General features: G+C 42.3%; 1 protein-coding gene across 4 annotated transcripts in view; it reads right to left on the reverse strand.

The window, feature by feature from the left end:
* The window catches only part of PARD3B (par-3 family cell polarity regulator beta), a 447,999-nt gene extending 432,177 nt beyond the window's left edge, over positions 1-15,822 (reverse strand). For 2 of the 4 annotated variants that reach the window (XM_052791533.1, XM_052791534.1), the window contains exon 1: positions 15,488-15,822. In XM_052791533.1, the coding sequence (XP_052647493.1) occupies positions 15,488-15,607 (120 nt within the window). In that variant the 5' untranslated portion in view covers positions 15,608-15,822. The remainder of the gene's footprint in view (positions 1-15,487) is intronic. The other 2 variants (XM_052791531.1, XM_052791532.1) reach the window with 2 other exon arrangements.
* Positions 15,823-21,394: the final 5,572 nt, after the last annotated feature.

Below are 21,394 nucleotides of genomic sequence, written 5' to 3' on the forward strand. Positions count from 1 at the left end.
GTAGCAAAAATGACTGGGTCAAGAATGTTCTGAAGGCACAACTAACAGGCAAGCACTGCCTAATTCCATAAAGATTAGTCAACTTCACTGGTTCTGGCTATTACTTGAAAGAAAATGAACAGGAAATTTTTAAAAGTAATAAAAATATTTACCAGCATAATATTACACCATGGGAAGTATTATATAATCTCTCTTATATTTTGTTATATTAATAAAATTTATATTATCACAGTACAATATTGGATTTAGTATTTGACTCTGAGATAACAGCAAATACAGCTGGTGAATAGCCTAGATGACCTCTCCCTCCAATCATATTGGCAGCGCCAAGTGATGGAACTGGATGAAACCCAAACAAGGACATTTCTCTCACTGTTGAGATCAACTTCCACCTTCACCTGACTGAAAAATACAGAACATTCCAGAATTAACACCTCATCAACACTTCATGCCGTATGCCTAACCACATCTCATGAAGTGGATTTTGGCCAGATAGAAGACAACAAAGACAAGAATGAGGTTATTCACTCTTCCATTGAAGTTCAATTCCACTAGTGTGCAGAGAGGTTCCTCCCGCCCTGCCCCTTATCCTGAAGGGCAAAAAGAACTGCTTTCTCCTGCTCCTCCAAGTATCTTCAGGAAATAGAACCAAAAAAGGGTTGGGAAGGAAGGGCTTCAGAGATTTAAAAGAAAAGAGATGGTGGCAAAGCAGAAAGAAAGTCATTGCAAAACAGCTAACAGACAGGTAAGTAGAACATTCAGCTCAAATGTGGAAAATGACACCTGAGGCACACGTTCCAGTTACTGTTTGGTGGCAACCTCCTCCAACCCTCGGACCAGGAATTTCTTTCTATAGCTTGCAGAAGGGCCACGTGGAAACTTTCTTTACACAATTTTAATTCAGTCAGTACAACCCCACAAGAAACTTCAAATGAAAACAACAGCTGGTAAGCAAACTTGATTAAATGCTGTATTTGCATATATTTTGCAACAGTTCTGAGATGCCATTATAACCTTCCTTTTCATTTGCATTTTGATGCCATCCATCACTCATACAGCTAAGTCCAATTTACTTTTCAGTCAACTACCTTGTTCATTCTCTTTGGGCTCCACAACTGTATCCACATACATTGGCTCCACATATTATGCTACGCTCAAGCACCAACAGAAGTAAGATTTCACTGTAAATTTAAACAAAGAACTATTGGAAATGCCTACAGCAAACAGGACATAACAGCCATTATTCACAAGAATGCTCAAGGCTAACCAGGTTACAGGAATGCTTTATCACAATGCACTGTCAATAGGACTTCCAGTGTAACATTGTCATCTCGTTAACAGAGGTGATAGTATCTCAGTTTCCCGACTCACCTACACAAACGCCTGTAGGGAGCCAGTCACTGACCAGTTCAGCCACAAGATACTGAAGGCTTTTCAGCAAAGTAATTGGATCTACTTTCACTAAATTTTATCGCTATGTGCAGTGCCTGAAAAAGGAAACCAGCACATGCAATGAAGCAGTTGATTCTCTTTTTTAAATGGCTACTAAGTAAGGAAATAGCCATTGTCAGTTAATAGAAAAAATGATAACATCAGAATCTGCTGGTATAATGGTCACATAAGGTAAGTGATTTGGCCTCCTACAGAACCTGCAACAGCTTTGGCTGCATTATTAGAACTATCTCTTACGCTAACTATGAAGTTCGGCTCCAAAACAAAAAACAACAAGAAAAAAGCCTGAAAATTCATTACGTGAGCTTTAGCAAGATTACAACAGTATTAAACAGTTTGATCATTAAATTGTAACTTGTATCTTTGAGTATTAACTCACATATTTAGCTAAAATCACCACGTAAAAAGTATGATTCACACTCATAGTTTAAAAACTAAATCCAGCTTTTTTTCTTCCCAATTAAAAGAAACTCCTTCCCACAAAGCCTCTTCCTCTATCAAACTTACACACACTCTGCAGAAAAACATTTTTTCACTAACAAAAAACAGCAGTATGAAACTTATCATGCACAAGATGTTTCAAAACTGAAATAACGTTTCGCAGAATGTTAATAGTCCACTACAACTACTGTCTGCAACATGGTACATGGAGCTAAGACCTGCACTGTCAAGTCTGCTTACGAACACTAACATCCTGGATTTTGCTATACCATCAAGTTGGGGTTTTTTTGCTCTATTGATAAGCCAAACAGTTAATCTCTAAACACACAATGCATAAAAGGGATCACTTCAAACCAGAAAAATGGAAGACATTTATAATCACCACAGCATTCACATTTGAATGACAGCTAAACATAAAGATACAACAAGCATTCAGCCATCTGGAAAGAAGCTGGTATTTTTTTCATATTGTCTATTCTCAAACCCTTAAGGCAAGAGTCAGAGGTTGACCAAGACTTCCATTTAGTGAGATGCTCATTTCATATCTACAGCCATTAATGAACTGCAATATGAACAACAAGCCAGACTCCTCCACTTCTGTTGAATTCAAAAGATGGTTGTGTCATACCAAGACAATGTGTGTATACTGCCAGATGTATGTTACATTTGAAACATCTGTAGTTACCAAAAAAGACCTACCTAGTGTTGTCCTAGTGCCTTTGAATATGGCTTATTTAATAAAATGATAGCAATGAGTATGTATTTTGTACTTACAGACAAGAAAGAATACGATGGCAACATACATAACTGCAAAATTCATGATTTATAAAAAAACCCACAACTAAAGTAGGTATTCAGCCTCTATTCAGAGTTAAAAGGTAGTGAACGTTGCTGCAGCAAAACAAACAAAAAAAGGACACTGCATGTACAGCTAGCAGAGACCTGGGACAAAGAGAGTGAGGAGAAGGACGCTTTAGCACTTTAGCACTACATTTTTAATACTACATGAAAGGTCTAATAACAAAAAGCATGCTGCATATAGAAAAGCAAACCATATACTCCTTTCAGCTTCTGACTTGCTGCAATTACTCCCCAATAACACAAAAAAATCTAATTTAAATGGAAGATGGCCTAAACCAACATTTTTCCAGACTCAAGGATTAAGGGATCAACACTGGCATACTCCTATCTCATCCATCTTACTTCAAGTGGGAAGTATGTGAAAAGGATAAGAGTTTAGAGCAATTTTGTTCTGTTGACAGTTTTGAAAAGTAAGTGGATTGAATACAACAGTAATCAGAAGGAGGAAAAAATCCTCAGAAGTAACATATTTAAAATGCACAGGCCATGAGTGTCCTTTCAAGCATTTCTGAGTTATGTTGAGTATTTTGAGCAAAAATTAATTCTTAATTTTGCTATTTGTAAAGCCAGGGGAGTGGTTTCTATGAGAGTTTTTCAGGTAAAGTTAGTATCTCCCATCAGTCAGCAGCTCAATGAGAGCTATCCAAATAACTGTTCCTGAAACACTAATACAGAAGACTTCTCTGGATTTTCGAGTGCTAATCTTCTTGCCTAACATAGAGGAGTCATCATTTATCATTGACAGGACAGACCCTAATGTTAGATTGTATTTTTTTTTTCCCCAGACACAGATGTCTACTTCGCCCCTCCCCCCCAAAAAAATCTATCTTCCTTTTTCACAGCAGTCTAAACAATGCCTGCATCATGACTACTACTACGCAAATGCTGGTCTCTCTCTCTCTCTGCACATTGTCAAAATGTCAATGAACCTTCTCCTTTTGTTGCCCAACACAACTATTTCAGGTTTCCAGCTCTTCAGGGAGTTTTCTTTTTGTAGCTCATAATGCCAGGAACTCCTGAAACATTTGTTCAGAATACATTCATTACAGACAGCAGGGCAAAATTAATTGTGAATTGGCAGCAGCTAGGTTTTTCAAACAAGCCTAATTCTGTGGCAGCTGACCATGTTAACTCCCTTCAGTCCTTGAAAAATTTCAGCAAGTCTTTCTACAAGACATGGGAAGATTCAATTCAAGGGAGCAATCTCCTTTCCAATCTTCTATTCTTTGGGCAGACAAAGAACAGGTTAAGAGGTACCAGAAGCAGATGACGACAGCCAAATTTCCAACATCATCTAAAAAAAAAAAAAAATGCCATATTTGTTAAATAGGGCAACTGCTAGAAACAGACTTCTGAAAAATATGCCAATAAAGTAAATTTTATAATAGTATACAGTTGCAACCTATCCTACAGAACGGGAAGGGGGGAGGGGGAAGACAACCTGGAGGAAAAGACAGAAACAATTTCTATAGAAAATCTCAGTAGAGTGAGTAACCTAAAGAAAATACAATTGAAGTCAATGAGTCAAAGCGAAGTATGCCACATTTTTGGCACACTAGAGCAGACCAGATACTTCCCCAAATTTAGAAGTCCTTACTCAGTATGAAATAAACCTGCTTGTAAAAATAATCCAATACATTGCTGACAACCCCTTACTGTAGCCAATTATTTTATTTATCAGAAAAAAATGTTATACCTTAACAAAAACCATTGTTATAGCCAACAACTTTTTCACTCAATGTGAATGGAAGGAATGTGATTTGGAGGTAAACTGCATTTTCATAGCGTTCACAATATATAGACATTTGATTGACACAATAATGTATTTGCCTCATTTTTTCCTGCAAGCTTAACAAATACTGATTTTTTTTCTAAATGCAAGCCCTTTGGAGTCTTTACTCTGCAAAAAACCTTCATGTATGACTTCTGGTTTCCATACAGGTTTTCATGTAGAATAACTCACAGTTCAAGTAAAAAGCAAGATAATTAATCAAGAACTTCTTTAAAGAAATAACTTAAGTAGTGAATGGAAGACTTCAAGATTATTTATTTTAAAAATAGAAGCTTGTTTCAGTTAAAAAAAACGTACAGGTGAGATGCAGTATGATCATCCAATATACTGGTGACAAAGTATGACATGATAGAGGATCAACAGAGGAAGTTACCCACTTGGTTTTGTCCTGGATAGACTGAGGAACATTTTTCATTACACAACTGCATAGGCCTTACTACCCATGAAAGAGAAAAGGTATGACTAAGCCTTTCAAGGCTTAAACTGCTGCAAAACAGCAACCTCACCTTGATCAGATTTGTAGAACCCCTGAATTACTTCTATTTTTAGAAAAGCTCCAGACACACTGTCACAAGTAGCCTTGTTTATTGCTTCCCCTACTTCTGCACTGCTGTATTTCTGTCCCACCTTTGTGGTGTTTAGCATCTAGGATAAATCCAACAAAAATTCTGAGATGAGAACCCTCCATCAAAATCCTTATGGAACTAGTTAAGAAAGCCTTATAGAAAAGGTTACAGCTGGCAGAATGAGAATTTCAACAGCTGCTCAACCAGGGATCCACAGGAAAGACATTCTGCAACTGACCTCTAGGCAGGAGTTGCAGGGTTAGACAGCAGATGCAGTTCTGACAAGGAGGAAGAAGTTAGTTAAGTAGAATTCCAAGTCACGTACTATCTTCCTTATCCATACAACTCATCACTTACAAAAGGTCTGTATCCAAATCAGTCTACAGCCAACACTTCCACTAACAGCAAAGTCTTAAGCCTTAAGTTTGCAGTCTGGTTTCACTTCTGGCTTGTACTCAGAAATAAAAAAAAGTTGGCAAGTAGAGAACGTTAGTGGAAAGCTTTGTCAGATACAAAATATTATCCATCAAATTACTCACCAAATGAGTATCACAGGGGATTATTAAAAAAATTATCATAGTCAGTTTAGGTAAAAGTCACAGCAGGCGAACTGTGCCACTAAGAACTGCATTCAACAAAAAATGCCTGACCTACAGGAACTGAAGTGAATGGTACCTACATTCAGTACTAGACTCCTTAAAATATAGAAAAATGGTAGAATTATACCCCCAACCCTCTACATGAAATTCTGGCCTTACCACCATTAATGACATCCAGCACTGCAAGACTAACAGAAAAAGAAAAAAGGCTAGGAAAGACTATATGCCCTCAAAACTTGTAGTTTGAGGAGAAACGTAAATAAGGAGCTACCTCTATATGGATGTCACTGAAATTTATAAAGATGCATTTAATTTCCGTCTGCCTGCCCACAGGCACACCAGCCAAGAGAACAGCTGCAGAGCAGGTACTTGCACCTTTTCAACCAGTCACCTTCCATAGCAGCTGAAGATCACCTGCCTACTTACTGGAAGGACAGAACCTTGTAACAGCAGCTTTCAGGGAAATGTGAAAACACTACTTTGCCATTACCTTTTACAGGTAATAGGAAGGCATAAATCCATGCCTAAATTAAAAGAAATAATCCTCAACTGTAGGATGGTCTACAGGTGGGTGCTCAAGGTCCATTCCAGAGTTCGGACACAGGACAAATCCACCACATACAGGGGATTAACCCATCAGGATTTGAGACATGTCTCTCCTTCAAACATCCAAATAGAGACATGCTGGATTCCAACCCTTTTGGAGCTGGAAATACTCTTAGTTGACCTGTACACTGACACCCAAATTAAAAGAAACAGGAGATGATTATATAATTTTTTCTCCTCTCAGAAAATCTATAACTTAGATATTCAGGTTTGCCAATAAAGATCAGCTCAGCTGTTGATGGATTGATGAGAATGAGATAGTATCTTCTGTAACAATCTGAAGGTCTTCTAAGGTTTTAGGGAAGAGTGATGAACAGGCAAACTGATTAGTCAAAGAAAAAAATAAAGCCACACAACTTCCCAGGAATGCAGGTCTCAGAGCTTCTTTGGGTTCTATCAAATTCTTCTGTAGTCTAAGCACTCCATTTTCTTCTGATTGAGATATTATTGCATTTTTGTAAAGGAAAATGATAGGGAGGGTGCATGTTAAGATTCACCAATAGCTAGTATTTTACTGGGAATCTGGAAAACATTCTATCAGATAAGCTATACTGCAAAACCATTTGGCTCAATGGACCCTCATCTTTGAGGTCAAATCCCTAGCCAGAAAAAGAGAGCCCAAACACAGCCAGCTGTTAGCCTCTTGTCCTGGTTTCAGCTGGGATAGAGTTAACTGTCTTCCTAGTAGCTGGTATGGTGCTATGTTTTGAGTTCAGAGCGAAGAATGTTGATAACACTGATGTTTTCAGTTGTTGCTCAGTAGTGTTTAGACTAAAGTCAAGGATTTTTCAGCTTCTCATGCCCAGCCAGCCAGAAAGCTGGAGGGGCACAAGAAGTTGGCACAGGACACAGCCAGGGCACCTGACCCAAACTGGCCAACAGTGTATTCCATACCATGTGACGTCCCATCCAGTATAGGAACAGGGAAGTGGGGGGCGGGGATTCGCCGCTCGGGGACTGGCTGGGTGTCGGTCGGCGGGTGGTGAGCAATTGCACTGCGCATCATTTGTACATTCCAATCCTTTCATTATTGCTGTTGTCATTTTATTAGTGTTATCATTATCATTATTAGTTTCTTCTTTTCTGTTCTATTAAACCGTCCTTATCTCAACCCACGGGTTTTGCTTCTTTTCCCGATTTTCTCCCCCATCCCACTGGGTGGGGGGGGGGAGTGAGTGAGCGGCTGCGTGGTGTTTAGTTGCTGGCTGGGGTTAAACCACGACACCTCTACCCATCAGACTGAATTCTGTGATTCCAAATATCAGTCTTTGTTACACTACAAACATTCATCTTCCTCCCTATCTACCGTTCATACAAATAGTATCCTCATTACCAGCTGTAAGAAGCATGCTCATTCAAGCATTCTGTAGTTTTCTTTTTCATACATGTAATAACCAATAAAGCACTGAAGTAAGAGGTCTCACTGTGGCAATAAACGCTGCCAGTACACCCTCATGAAACCAATGAGCAACTTGTTTAAACCTCCCAATTCAGGAGCATTCCCAAGAGCAAATCTGAGCACTGGAGTAGTGCTATGGCACCTGCCACAACAAAGCGAAGTCATCAGTTCTGAATGGATGTACTGATGGCATAAAAATTACAGGATTACACTGGAAAGTAAGACAGATTTTGACGACATTAAAATATTACAACAGTTCACTTAATGGAGGTGTCTATAGCACAATCACTAGGCATAAGAAAAAAAAACATTTATAGAATCAAGTCTTACCTATTTCCTCTTCAAAGTGAGGATAATGGTCCAAAAAAAGTCCTATCCAGTGCAATCAGTAATTTCTTATAGCACAAAGTTTTCTTTAAAAATAAGTTATTTAAGTAATCCTACGTAAGAAATAAAGTACTGATGATAAGACTCACAGAACTACCACAACAAAATATAACCTGAGGGGAACAAAAAATGCTTTTATTAAGGAAGATACTACGCAAGTACTGCATAGACTTTTTTTCCAAAAGTTCTTGTAACATGCTGATTTTCTAAATTTTTCATATGAAGCAGCTTTCTCAGTTTACCAATGTATCCAGGGCACTGTCTGGTCAGTGGAATTTAGAACTCCATCTCTATCAAAAAGTCATTCAAATGAGCCCATCATTTCTGTTTAGTCAGGTCCTTGACATAAAACAGGTATATCTTTATGCATAAACAAGACTCAAGAATGAAATATAAAAATATAAAGCAGAATCTGTTTTCAACGATACTAATTGCTCAAGACCTTAATATTATCATATTCATTAAGGATGAAACACAGGCATCTTAATAGGGTGCTAGAGGGAGTCTCTAATAATGAAGCAATAGGTCTTCATGCCCAGGAAAGCTGCAGTTATGACATTAGCATCACTAGGAAAGCCTAAAGAATGTTCTGCTCAATGGGGGAAGAAAACTGCTGCTTCAGTAGCAGGATGCAAGACTCTGCACAGTATGGTACAATTCAACAGACCTATCGTACTGAACAAGTAATGAGGAAAGTATAGTCACATAACATGAACCATTATTCCCAAATAACTGTATCTGTTAAAAACAAAAACATTAAGTTTTTAAGAAAATACCAATAGAACACAACCCTCCATTTTCAAATACTTAGGAAAAAAATATTAAAGCTGCATTTTATGCAGCAAGCAAAACCACCTCCCGGTTCCATCCTGTGCCAGAAAGAATTTTTTTTTTTTTTTTTTTTTTTAACATTAAGACTACTATACTACATCATGCTTCCCAAGTTGGAAATAAATACACAAAAAAATACCATTTGGGCTTTAAATTCCTTCCTCACAAATTCAAACAAGACTACTGAGTTCATTTTCAACTGCACAAAGAGCAATAGGAAGCAGTCACTACTGAGAACTCTGCACTGTTCTTCAATGGGTTTGACTTTTAACACTCAGTTATTACAAAATCTTTGCTGTCTCTAAAATGATAACAACTGAATAGTACTCAGAACTCGATAAATATGATCTGGGAGACAAAAATGAAAACTCTGCATTATCACATACAGTGAAGTCTGACCTGCAGTATTTCAATTATGAGTTATTCTCATTTTGCCTACTGAATTTCCACCAGTTTTATCTGGCTCCACCCTTCACCTGAGCTCCCCTGAAACACATTAACATCAGGTAACTTAATATTCAGCCAAAAGCCCAAGTTACTGGCAGTAGTCTACTTCTTAAAAAGAACAAAGGGATCCAAAAATTTCTTTTCCAGGTTACGTAAGGACATAATGTCCTATAAGACATTTTGTATGACAAGTCTAAGTCCGACTAAGTCCAATTGCAATTTTTCTGTTTGGATTATAAACACCTGTTAGGAAGAGAAAAGGAGAGTGGAAATCTACCAAAATCTCATTACATCAACGCTAGTGGCTACCATGCAGCACAGTAGCAGACATTTTATGCAGAAGTCATAAAAAGGCAGGCACTTCTTAACTCTCAATTTTTCAGGATCAGTGTAAAAGTGATCCTGAAAATTCTTTAAGAGACTCAAAATTCTGCCACTTGAAAGCTACTTCCAGTCTCAATGAAATACCACCACCAGTGTTATTAAGTCAATAACAGAGTTTGTTTTATACAGAATTTTTAAAATCATTTGTCTCCTCCCCTTTTCTTTACTCCCCCTACTTACATGGCCTGTCTTCCTATATATGAGTCAGTCACCCATAAGCTCATACAAGAGTAATGGAAGAGCAGTGTATCAAGTTATATTCTCCTTTTTTAGTATCATAATGGACAAATCTGAAGGCTGAATGCAGAAGTGATAATCAAGCCGTTCACTGAAATACATCAGTTTCCAAGCCAATGTAAAAGCTCGCTAACATACTGTAGCTGATTGAGCAATACTAAGATAAATATGGGAATGAATAGTTAAAACATTTCCTATCAAAAAAGTACTTAAAAACAGATCTCAGAATTGTTTTAGTAAAACAAAGATTATGGATTAACCCCATCCCTATTAGAGCATAAAATAAAACAAACTTTCTCAGACTAACTTGAATAGAAAAAAACCCCAAAAAACAAAAAACCCACACCAAAAACTAGAGACCAGGTCCAGGACAAAAAGTGCCACACAGATACAACTGTATTGCTCTGTCTTTATAAAGGACTAAATATGTACAATTTGTGCCAAACAGAAAAATGTTCATAACAAAGGATTTCTTTCAAAACTTTCCACATATATTTTCTGAAGAAATGTTATGTTTTTGCAAACATCTTTTGTAAGCATAGAATTTGGAGTCAAAATAAATTGTCATTTTCCCTACCCCCAACATTTTTAGAGAAACTACAAGAACATTTAGTACTCCTTCTGCTTGCTGGCTCATTTACAACAGCAATACATAATTCCAGAAAACTAATGGTCATGTTGTGGGGCAAGCAAGAACAGAAAGAAAGGGGAGAAATATTTTATTATTAGGAATCAGAAAATTTTATCGACAGTCAAGCTGCAGCATTAGCTCTTTAAATGCATCTAATTTGGGAAAGATCACCAATACAACCCAAACAACCCACTATTTCCACTCTAATCAAAAATGCACCATTCTTCAAATCAACTTAGTCACTATATTATTGCTTCCTTCTCAGTCTGACTGCCAATCAAAACTACCATTACCATTCCAGAATCAACTGCTGGCTTCTGTACATTCTTGTCAGTGGAAACACACACTCTAATGTCCGTAAAAACTGGAGGTCGAGTCCCTGTAAGATAGTTCAACTAATATTTGATTGTCCTTGTCAGCATTCCAAAAGGGAGGCCCAGAAAGGCTGTGAAAGTGAGCCACTCAAGAATTTCACGGTGCTTAAAATGACAAATTTTAAACTGATATTTAAATGACAAATTGCAGTGCTTATTAATTTTGGTACATGGCTTCCATGTTCCACCCATTCAACTGGCTTCTATGACCAAGACTTCAGACAGCCGAAGTAGTCACTTCAGTCAAGTCACCTAGGTAAGTGCCATGCATGCAAACATGAGTAAATCAATACACAGGTGATAAACGCCACTTCCCCATCTCTGGCTCCTCCGGAGAGATAAAGAACATCTGGAACAGCAAGATGTTTTTATACATTTTCCTAGGAAAAGTTTCACTGCAGCTTAAAGAAAAGTCATTGTGGATTTCACCTGCTAGTCTCACAGCCATTCTTTTCCCTGGCCATATAGCACTTTCTGTACCAACAGCCTTTGAGTTAGCAAACTAGCACCTCCAGCTGAACCAAGGGCTTCACGACAAAGCTGGTAATTCAAGTACTGCCTCCTACTTGGGGGTAGCAGCATTTCAAAGGGGAAAAGTATGAACACAATGGTGCATTTAGCCTGAATGCATTTAGGCCTGTATACATTGAGGAATTGCTTTCAGCAGAAGAACTACACAGATCCAGACAACACAGGAGCATATGGCACCCTTCAGTGCTGACCCAGAATCCCTCTCTCCCTCTCTCATCCACATACTCAGGAAAAAAACCCAAACAAAAGGTGTCTCACAATTCACTGGAAAACAATCAGTGATGTACCTTGTCCTGCATCCAAGGGCTATGCCTTATAGTCACAGAGAGGCAAACACAGTAACAACAGGCACAACAACTCAAGTATTTTGCAGTAGATCTGCTCTCACTCAAGCAAAGAATCCAGAAAAGATGACATGCAAGTGCTCCCCAAGGCACCAAAAATACCAAGTTACAAGAAATACTAAGGGACTGGGCTGACAACAAGGAATTATTAATCCTACTGTATCTACCTGTCGGCAAGAATCCTTAACACACACACACATTACTAAACAGCAACAAAAGCAGATCCTAAGTCACAAAAAAGTTCCACCAAGCTTCATTTCACTGAAACACAAGTAACTTTCCAAGATGACAGTCACTTCCTTGAAAAATTTATTTACAGTTCTCACAAAGCAGCTGATCAACAAAATGTTTTCTCAAACATCTAAGACAATTCACCTCGTGAAATCCCAGAGCACAGAAATCTCTTAGTTGATACTGTAATACAGACAACAGTTCATAAGTCCAGACAGCTACTTGTATCCTCCAGTGAATCAGACAAGATCTGCCCATTCAGAACTGCAACAGTACCTCTAAAGCCTACTGCTAAACTCAGTAGCATCAAAAAATAATCACTGTCTGATTTTTCAGCTGAAACTGGCCCAGTATTTTGTTTCAGTTAATGAAGCAATTGACCCTTCACGACCAAGCCTTGCCAACACAGCCCAGCCAAGAAACCAAATCAAACTTGTTAAGAAAACGCAACAGGCTACAATAAGCAACTGCCTGCAGAGTTCTCAGCTATTTACCAAAAGTCTCACAGAAACCAGAAACTTAATCATTTACTGCATCAACTTTCCTCTCATTACAAGTATAAAGAAGTGCTGAGTACTTTAAATCAATTAAAAATTTTGCTATTTTTATACACAGAAATTCAAGTATTTCACAATACAGATGAATTAATATTCTAATCTCATATCTTCCCCTTTACCAGACAAGCGACCGCAGTGTAATAGCAAAACTAGGCTTCCAGAACAACCCCCAAAATACAGAGCCTCTCACACACATTTTTGTGGTATTTGACAGTACCATAACTAATAAAAATTTCCTAAAGCTTGTATCCTAGCTACCTTTTTCATCTTCCATTCTGCAACTATGAAAGATACTCCTCATATCAATTGTCCTCCCTTCTCCAAACACTTTAGGCACTTCAACAATACCATTTTGCACTTTGTTCTTTTAAATGATTTCAACCCTTGAAAAAAACTACATAAAGAACACTTAACATGCCAACAGAAACAGCAGCATTCTGCCACAGGAAGTATTCCAAACATTCTAAATATTTTGAAAAGAAAAACAAATCTTCAGTTATCTTTAACATAAACCTGTTCACATGCCCACACCTCACAGCAGATTTTAGCTACTGATTATCTTGAGATAATCCCATTCTCTATAAGATTTTACATTTTTGTAAAGAAAGTCAATTTTAGAAAGAGCCGATAGAAGGAAAATGGTAAACCACCCAATCCATCCACGTTAGATTAGACAAAAACTCTCCACAAGGTAATAAAATCAATTGTTCGTGACTTCTGTATAATCTATTTTACCAATCCCAAATTTTCTCTCAGGAAAGAGCACTAACTCCAAATGATACTTGTCAAGATAAGAGGAAATTTATCTATCTTTTTGGCTAGTACCACTGCAAATCATGTAGACTGAAAACTAACTAATCAAAGCACTGCAGGAGAACTGTTTAAATCTCCAGTGAAGAGGGGCAGGAGAGGGTGCAGAAGTCATGAAACTTTCTTTAGCGACTTGAATGAAAACCTGTTCTGTATTTTTCAGGTCCTTAGGTTGCTTCCCCCACCCTGCCTCTTTACACATCCTTGTACAAGCTCTGAATCACCATTACTTGAGGCGATCAGCAATTTTTTAACAAACTGGCCTGTATCCACTTTGTCCATCTACGATGCAGCATGGGGAACTCAAGACTTCTATGAGGAAATAGCCAGAAAAAAGTTTTATTTGCAAAGGCAAGAAATACAACAATGTCAGAAACATGAACTCCGGCCTCTGGCTGTCCCATAGAGAAGGCTAGATGATTTTGACCTCACACTGAAGGGGGCGTAGGAGATGACTGCTTTGCATAAAAATAATTTTCTTTAAATATTACCTAAATAGCAAATCGGGTACAAAATCATGAGAAACTAATTGTACTGTAGTACATCCTAAATGTCCGGCATTTATCTGAACCTTTCTCACATTGTTGGAATGTCTCTCCTATAAATTGCCTTCTGAACAGTCCAGGCCTTACCTAGAAATGCAGACACCCTTCTACTCCTTTCTAAAGGAATTAAAAAAAAAAAAAAAAAAAAGGAGAGAAGGAAACGCATTTGAAGTATTTATACAAAAGCTTTGTAGGCCACCTTTCAGCCATCATCATGAGACTAATTCGAATGTCATCACAAGCACAAATCAAAGCTGAAATCAAATTTTTAATTTCTAAGTTCAAGTCAGCTGAAAGTAGTTTCTGATAAACCCTACTCTTGAACAGAGACCATATGCCTATTTTAGTACTCTGAACCATACTTCGGTGCAAAAGATCTCATCGAACTGTTGGCTGTAACAGCACCAGGAATTCTATAAACATTTTGCAGTCGTTACACACATGCAATATTCATTAGGAAAAAGATTTTTCATACAAAATGTTTGTCAAGCTCTATGTATCATAAGGCAGGTTAAAGCACAACACTTGCTCAGAAAGACTAACATGGTGACCACTACAGTCTCTACCACAGAGCAGTCTCAGCTGTTCATGATGGATTTAACATGTCAGTAGCAAGTTTCTCTCAAAATAAGCCTGCAAGAACAAAAAGTTTACTTCCAGTTTTGCACTCAGGATATCAAACAATTGACTGGGCACAGAAGAAACCAGCACAGGGCATAAAATAGATCCCATAAGCTGCTGGCCGTAATTTTTCTTTTTATTCGGATGTCTTAGGAGAATGGACAATCCTGCAAGCCCTTAATTCAGGGCTTGTAACCGGAATCTCTTTCACAAAGCGGTATTTGCAACGCTAGGCCTTTCATCAATATTAACCAGTATCCTATTAGCCTTCGGCACCTGCCTCTTGGAAGAAAAAGAAAAAAAACTATTTTTATGCTCAATTAGGTACAACCTAAGAAAAACTCGAGCTCCTTTCATGTAAAGGAAGTCACCTACCCATGCAGAGAGCACCACACAGAGCAGCTGATGCCAGAAAACACGAGCTTTAATGGAAATAACCTAAGCTGTGTTTGTTAGTCAACACGCACAGCATAACATAAGAAACCTTAAAACATGTAAAATAAGCCACGCTAGCTTGTTAACTGAGCGGAGCACGCCCTCAGCCCGCCAGCATCAGCTGTTCGCACAAACTATCTGGCAGGGGGATTCACAGCAGGGGCCCACGCGAGACGGGCGCCACCAGGACCGTGGCCCGGGAGCCCCACGGCCGCGGGGCCTGGTAGCCCACCCCTCAGCGCCGCCAGCCGTTAACCGGCCACCCCTCGCGCCGGCCCCGGGCCTTTCGCCCAGGCCACCCCTCGCGCCGGCCGTTACCCGCCCCCCCGCCGGCCCCTCACCCCACAGGCCGGCTCCGCACACGGCCCGGCCCGGGCCGGCCCCCCGGGCGGGCAGGCGCCCTCACCTTCTCCTGGGCCTTGCGGTAGCGCTGCAGGGCCTGCTGGGTCAGGTCCCGCACGCGGAGCTGCCCGTCCTTGCAGGGCACCACGATCCCCGTCCGCCCGAAGCACACGGTCACTTTCATCTCAGCGGACCGCCATGCCCTGCCCTGCCCGCCGAGAAACGGCGCCCGCCGCCGCCGCCGCGCGGCCCGGCCCGGCGGGAGGGGGGCGGCGCAGGTGCGGGAGGCGCGGGGGCGCCGGCAGGTGCCTGTCCCCGGCCCCGCGGCGCGGCGGGGGCGGGCCGGCAGGTGCGCGCGGAGCCGCGGGGGCTGCGCCTCACCGCGCGCGGGCAGCGCCGGGAGCGAGGCCGCGGCCGGCGGCCTCCTTCCGCCGCGGCGGGCCGCTGTGCCCGCCCCTCCCCGCCCGGCTCTCCGGGGAGGCGCGGGCCGGACCGGGCGGGGCAGCACCGTACGGCGCGGGGGCGCGGCGGGGCGGCCGAGGGCGGCGGCGGCGCCGCTGGGCCGGGGCAGGGCAGCGCCGGGCAGGCCGGGCTTAAAGGGGCCGCGGCGCCCCGCGGGTCAGCCCGCCGCAGGCCGCGGGGGGCACGCCGCCTCGCGTAGCCCACGCCGCGCAAAGCGGGGCAACCGTGCAGCCTGGGGACAGGCGCCCACCGCACCACCCGCGCTGCGCCCACGCAGCTGCACCCAGGCGGCAGCAGCAGCAGCACTCTGCCCAGTCCTCGCGGGCAGCGACCGGCGTGAAACGCTGACCCGAAACGGGCTGTTGCAGGGGCACCCCGCTGTAGGGCACGGCTCTGCGAGGGAGCGACGCTGCCGCGTGCCCCAAGAGCCCTAACAGCCCTCCCTGCCAGCGCAGCGGTACTACCGCCTGCACAGCGCCGGGCTGCACCGCGGCGGGCACCGCGCACCCCTCCTTCGCTGCGCAGCCTCCCGACGTAGCACAGGGCACGCGCACCCAGAGCAGGCCCTTTGTCCCGCAAAATAACGGCTAGGGAGAAGCAGTGCACAAAAACCTGCGCTGTGGTGCAACGACCAGGGCCAGAGCACGGCCCTCGCCCTGCCGAGCAGCGAAACGCACTGCGTTGGTGCGTGCTGCCCACCCCTGACCTACCCAGATGGTGACACGAGACCTCGCGCACGCCTTGCCACGCCATGCAGCAACTTGCAGGCACTCCCAAGCACCATTTCTCCTCTGCAGCATACAGCAACACACACGGAAACACGTTCACCCAATACAGCGACAGCCCGTACCCTTCCAACGCGTGGTATGGCAAAGCCACGCAAGCCGCCCAATGGGATGTCGGGTTCTGCAGCGCTCCCCAAACACCCGCCACTCTGCAGAGTACTTTTTTCTGTACCACATGGCACCCACTAGTGCCCCCCGCATCTTACCTACCACCAGATCGTTTAGAACACAGTGCAAATACATGAGACAGCCCGACACCATTACAATTGTAACAGATCAATCTACACATGAAGATGTGCACAACAGAAGATCACCACAAAGCAAACAAAAGGCAATATAAAAATACCCCTAAGCCACAGCGTGACATCGTACGGCACAAGGGGACTACTGCTGCAGTAAAAATAAATGCCCCCCCCCAACTCAGATTAGCATTCAAAAAGGCAGCCCGCACCCTGGGCTGTATAACATAAACAAATGATAGTACCAGAGAAGTTGCAGTGGAAGTGGGCCAAAACAGCCTAAGCTGGAGGTTAAAGTGAATCGTGAAGTTTTGGGATGAGATGGGGATACAGACACATAAACTCCAGCAAGCGGAAAGTTTACGCAGGTTCCTTAGGAGCAGGCACATGCGGAGTGTGGGACTGCTGCAGTGGTAAACAATTCCTCCTTGCCTTTTCAAATCTGGACATGTCTGCCACCAGCCCACAGCACTTCAGAGCAAATCACAGGGAAATAATCTATTAAACCATATATAGAACTGCTTTTCCTGGGTATGGACATGTGTTTGCATGTGCAAGTGCACAAATGTGCATCCCATATACTTTGAACCAGAAAAAAAAGATTTTTTTTTTTTTTTCCCCTTTCAGAGCAAAGCAGCAATGCAAAGGAACAGGAATATTCTGTTTCTTCGGGAAACACTGTGGGTAAGGTAGCATAGCTTGCAGGCCAGAAACAACCCCAGGGCGGGTAGGGTAGTGCTGGATGTGCTAGGGGCAGCTGAAAGGCTCCCTGGAGTCGGCCCATGGGGCCATCCCAGACCCACCGCTGGGTCCCAGCCGGCTCAGCCCCAAGCCAGCTCACCGCTGGCTTCCAACAGCAGGGCAGGGCCCAACAGTTTCTCGTGGGTCAGCACCACTGTAAAGCATTCATCATGCTAAATAATTATGCCTCCCAACTGCTGGAGGGACCAGCAGGTCAGCTAGGCTACGGAAATGGTTCACATGAAAAATAATAAAGGAAGGGAAAAGGGAAGACTTGGTATAACTCTTCACAATTCCATAAGCTTGTAAGGAGGGAGCAGCAGGGGTACCTGGGGCAGGGAGGCAACAGCTCCTCACACCTTTCTTTGCTCTTGAGAAATTATAGGGGGGAGCACTCCCACGCAGCAGCCTCAGAGCTGAGTCAGTGGGAGCAAGAGGCAGGAGATGTTCAAGGCACTCCTCTATCTCAGCTGCTGACGTGCTGGTGGGAAGCCTGGGGCCCTGTGCTTATATGGCTTTGGCTACAGAGTACAGGGGTTTTTAGGTTAATGATTGACTGTGAACATAAAGGCTTCTCTCCCTCTCTGTTTCTCTCGCCCTTTCCCCGTCTCTCTCTGTTTATGAGCAAGGTCTGGCACATTCAGGAAAAAACATGGTATGTGGGGTATTTTCCTCAAATGGAGATGATACGCACTGTAACTGGAGCTGGATGGAGCTTGTTGACAGAGATAGTGTCTTGTGTTAGACCAGCTGATACATCTGGAAAAAATTATAACTATTTTGGCCCCAGTGCCATACCTGAAGCATAAGCAGCAGGTTTCAAAGTGTCTATGGGTACACTATAAGGACCTATAGTTATTTCAGAAAGGAAGAAAATAAAAGGTTTTCTTTAAATGTGCATGCTAAGTATCTTACAGAAACTGAGATGTATTTAATTATCATACATCAACAAGGGGGAGGGAGGAAAAGTTGCAGAGGAATCACTAGAGTGTTTACTGTCTGATAGTGTTTGTCTGAAAGTTATGCATGGTATTGTAAATAAGACATTATTGTGTTCTGGGTGCACTACATGTTTGTTTACGCTGAAACAGTCTGGAAGTCTTTGAAGCCAGCTGGTAACAATTAACACCTACATATCAAGGTTTTACCTGTAACTATCTCTGGGACTTCAGTCTGCACAACTTTCTGCAAAGAAACTCCTTCCTTAATCAGAGAGCTGGCCATGATACTTTTCTTGGGGCAGGGAGCAAGAAGGACACAGCACTTTTTTCCAAAAGTAAGTTCCTCCAATGCAGCTAACAGTGTGGCAAGAAAAGCTGTCATATTGGCATGGCTGAGAAGCCAAGTATGGGAGGACCAAGAGTGTTGAACCGGAATTCCCATAAAACACTTCTTAAGAAACTACAGCCTGAGTTGCAATAGGGTGAAAGAGAGATGAAGGTAATTTTTACTTATCAGATCTCTGCATAATCTGCTCCTACATGGAATCATCAGGAATTATGACCAGAAAATACTTTCCTCAGAAAAAAATACCCCACAAACCTTTGAGATCTGAAGGCTTCCAAACCCCAAAGCAGCTGCAGAGTCAGATACAGCTCTTCTTGTTGGGCGCACAAAACTTCTAAGAACCACGTCATCGATATCATCCTTATGCCCACTTTAAACTCAGAGTAAAATACAACAACTTTTAAGACTGACTAATAATGAGGTCTTGTTTTTACTATACTGTTGTGCATTAAGAGGGGCTGCCTGCTTGGTTCTTTTACAGAAATCTAAACCATATTTCATTCTAAGGAGATCATCACCCGGGTAATGCTGTAAGCAGCGTAAACTGGCTTTGCCCCCCAGAGGAGGACTGCTGCTCCCTCCCTGCCCCAGCTGTTTGTTCCCATCCATTCCCTTTCGTGTGCCAGCCCACACAGTTGTAGGCCTGTGCAATGAGATGCTGTGGAAATTAATTTTTTTGCCAGATTAGCTTTCAGCCAAATTAGTTCTGCAGAAACCAGAAAATCGGGAGAAATCAGAACTCGGCTCCGTAATGGGGTTTAAAGCCTGTGCTGGCCCAAGGGAGGGCATGGCACAGCAAGACGGCAGCCTTTTTCTTTTGGTTTATATCAGCTTACGGTGCTTTGCAGGCAGCCTACTTATTAGAGTTTCAGACCCAAATACATATGCATATCCATGAGATAATATTGATAACATTCATGTATCAGTTTCATGAGAGGGGATGAGCAGATTTAACAGTTCGTTGTCACTGAAGGATACTACTGTTGCCTTCCTCCCCTCCCATCGCCCTTTCCCACGTGATGCTTCTTGGATATCTCCATGAGCCATTTCAGCTCATCAGTCTGGTAGAAAACTAACACAGAAAAAAGGAAAGGGTTTTCTGCTTTGCTGGCAAGCTAAGGCCGCTCAGGAAAGGGTCTGACACATCCCAGAGCAGGCTGGAGGGTGCGGGCAGGGCCCTGTGGCTGGGAGCAGGAAGGGGAATGGACGAGACCTCCACTTTCATCAACAGCAATAAGTCATTTGCCCAAACAACTGCCTTAGCTAATCTATTGCGCTTTTCATGTCACTTTGTACTACAACTGATTCATCTGGCGTCCCCTCTGGCTCCTCTCCACACAGGCTGCGGGCAGTCAGGACCATCCACTCAGTTCCGGAACTCCTGAACACCAAATCAGAAATGCTACAGCCGCAACACAAGGTGCTGACCAGGTATAAGCTCACTTTACACCATCATCATCGCTTGTGCTAGATCAGCCCTCCACATAAAAGCATACTGCTTCCATCTCATCTGTGCTGTTTCACAGGACAGCAATGTGGTCGCATCTCCGTGCCTCACCCAGGTCACATCGTTGGTACTGCTGGGACTCCCCTGCAGTACAGATACTGTACCAGTAATGCATCCCCACTAACATCCCTGCCCTCCCTTCTGGCCTTTCCCACAGTGGTATTGCATTAGCACAGTGCCAGCCAGAGGATTAGAATTTAAGACTTCCAAATTCATATTTTTCTAAGTTGAATGGCTCTTACAGTTTCTCTGTTTTAACTGGAAATTGCCATAAGAATAATCAGCACTTTGCTTTTATATCTATGAGGCTTTATCTAAAGATCCCAAAACAGTCAGCAAATGTCAGTGAAGATCCACAGGTATTGTGCCAGCAGACGTGGACTGGTTAAGCAACTTGCCTAAAAACACAAAGGAATTTTTCCTAGTTTTGCTGCTAACAAGACAACACAAGTTTTGACCTTTAATTTTTGGCTCTGAGCAGTGCCTCTCTCCTACACTATCACCCATTAGGCATTTAACTATTTGACAACAGTAGCCAGGGCTGCCAAAGAAGATGCTCTTAGAACACTATTGGCTCAGCCTCTTTTCTACCAGTAATAAACCGTGTAAAAGGAATACAGTCAATCTGAGTTCAGGTACATTCCAAAAGTCCTAAAAGAACGTTAGGAGGTTATTATTACAGGTGTGTTTTGTTCTGGGCTTCAGACTGGCATGGATTTGAGGATAAAGCTGAACCAGATGAAAAGAAAAACTTTATCATTTAAATCAATCTCATAATCCCTGGAGACCTGATTTGTGATTTTTCAAACTTCTTTTCTGTTAACACAGTAAAATATATTTGCTTGCTACTTACTGAATGTTGTTACCAGTAAACCCTTCAATTACTAAAGGCAAAAAAGGTCATAATTCCTGCTGTTTATATTTTGCATTTCTCCCAGCTTGGATAATGA

The sequence above is a fragment of the Harpia harpyja genome, chromosome 7, assembly GCF_026419915.1.
Source record: "Harpia harpyja isolate bHarHar1 chromosome 7, bHarHar1 primary haplotype, whole genome shotgun sequence".
Lineage (NCBI taxonomy): Eukaryota > Metazoa > Chordata > Aves > Accipitriformes > Accipitridae > Harpia > Harpia harpyja.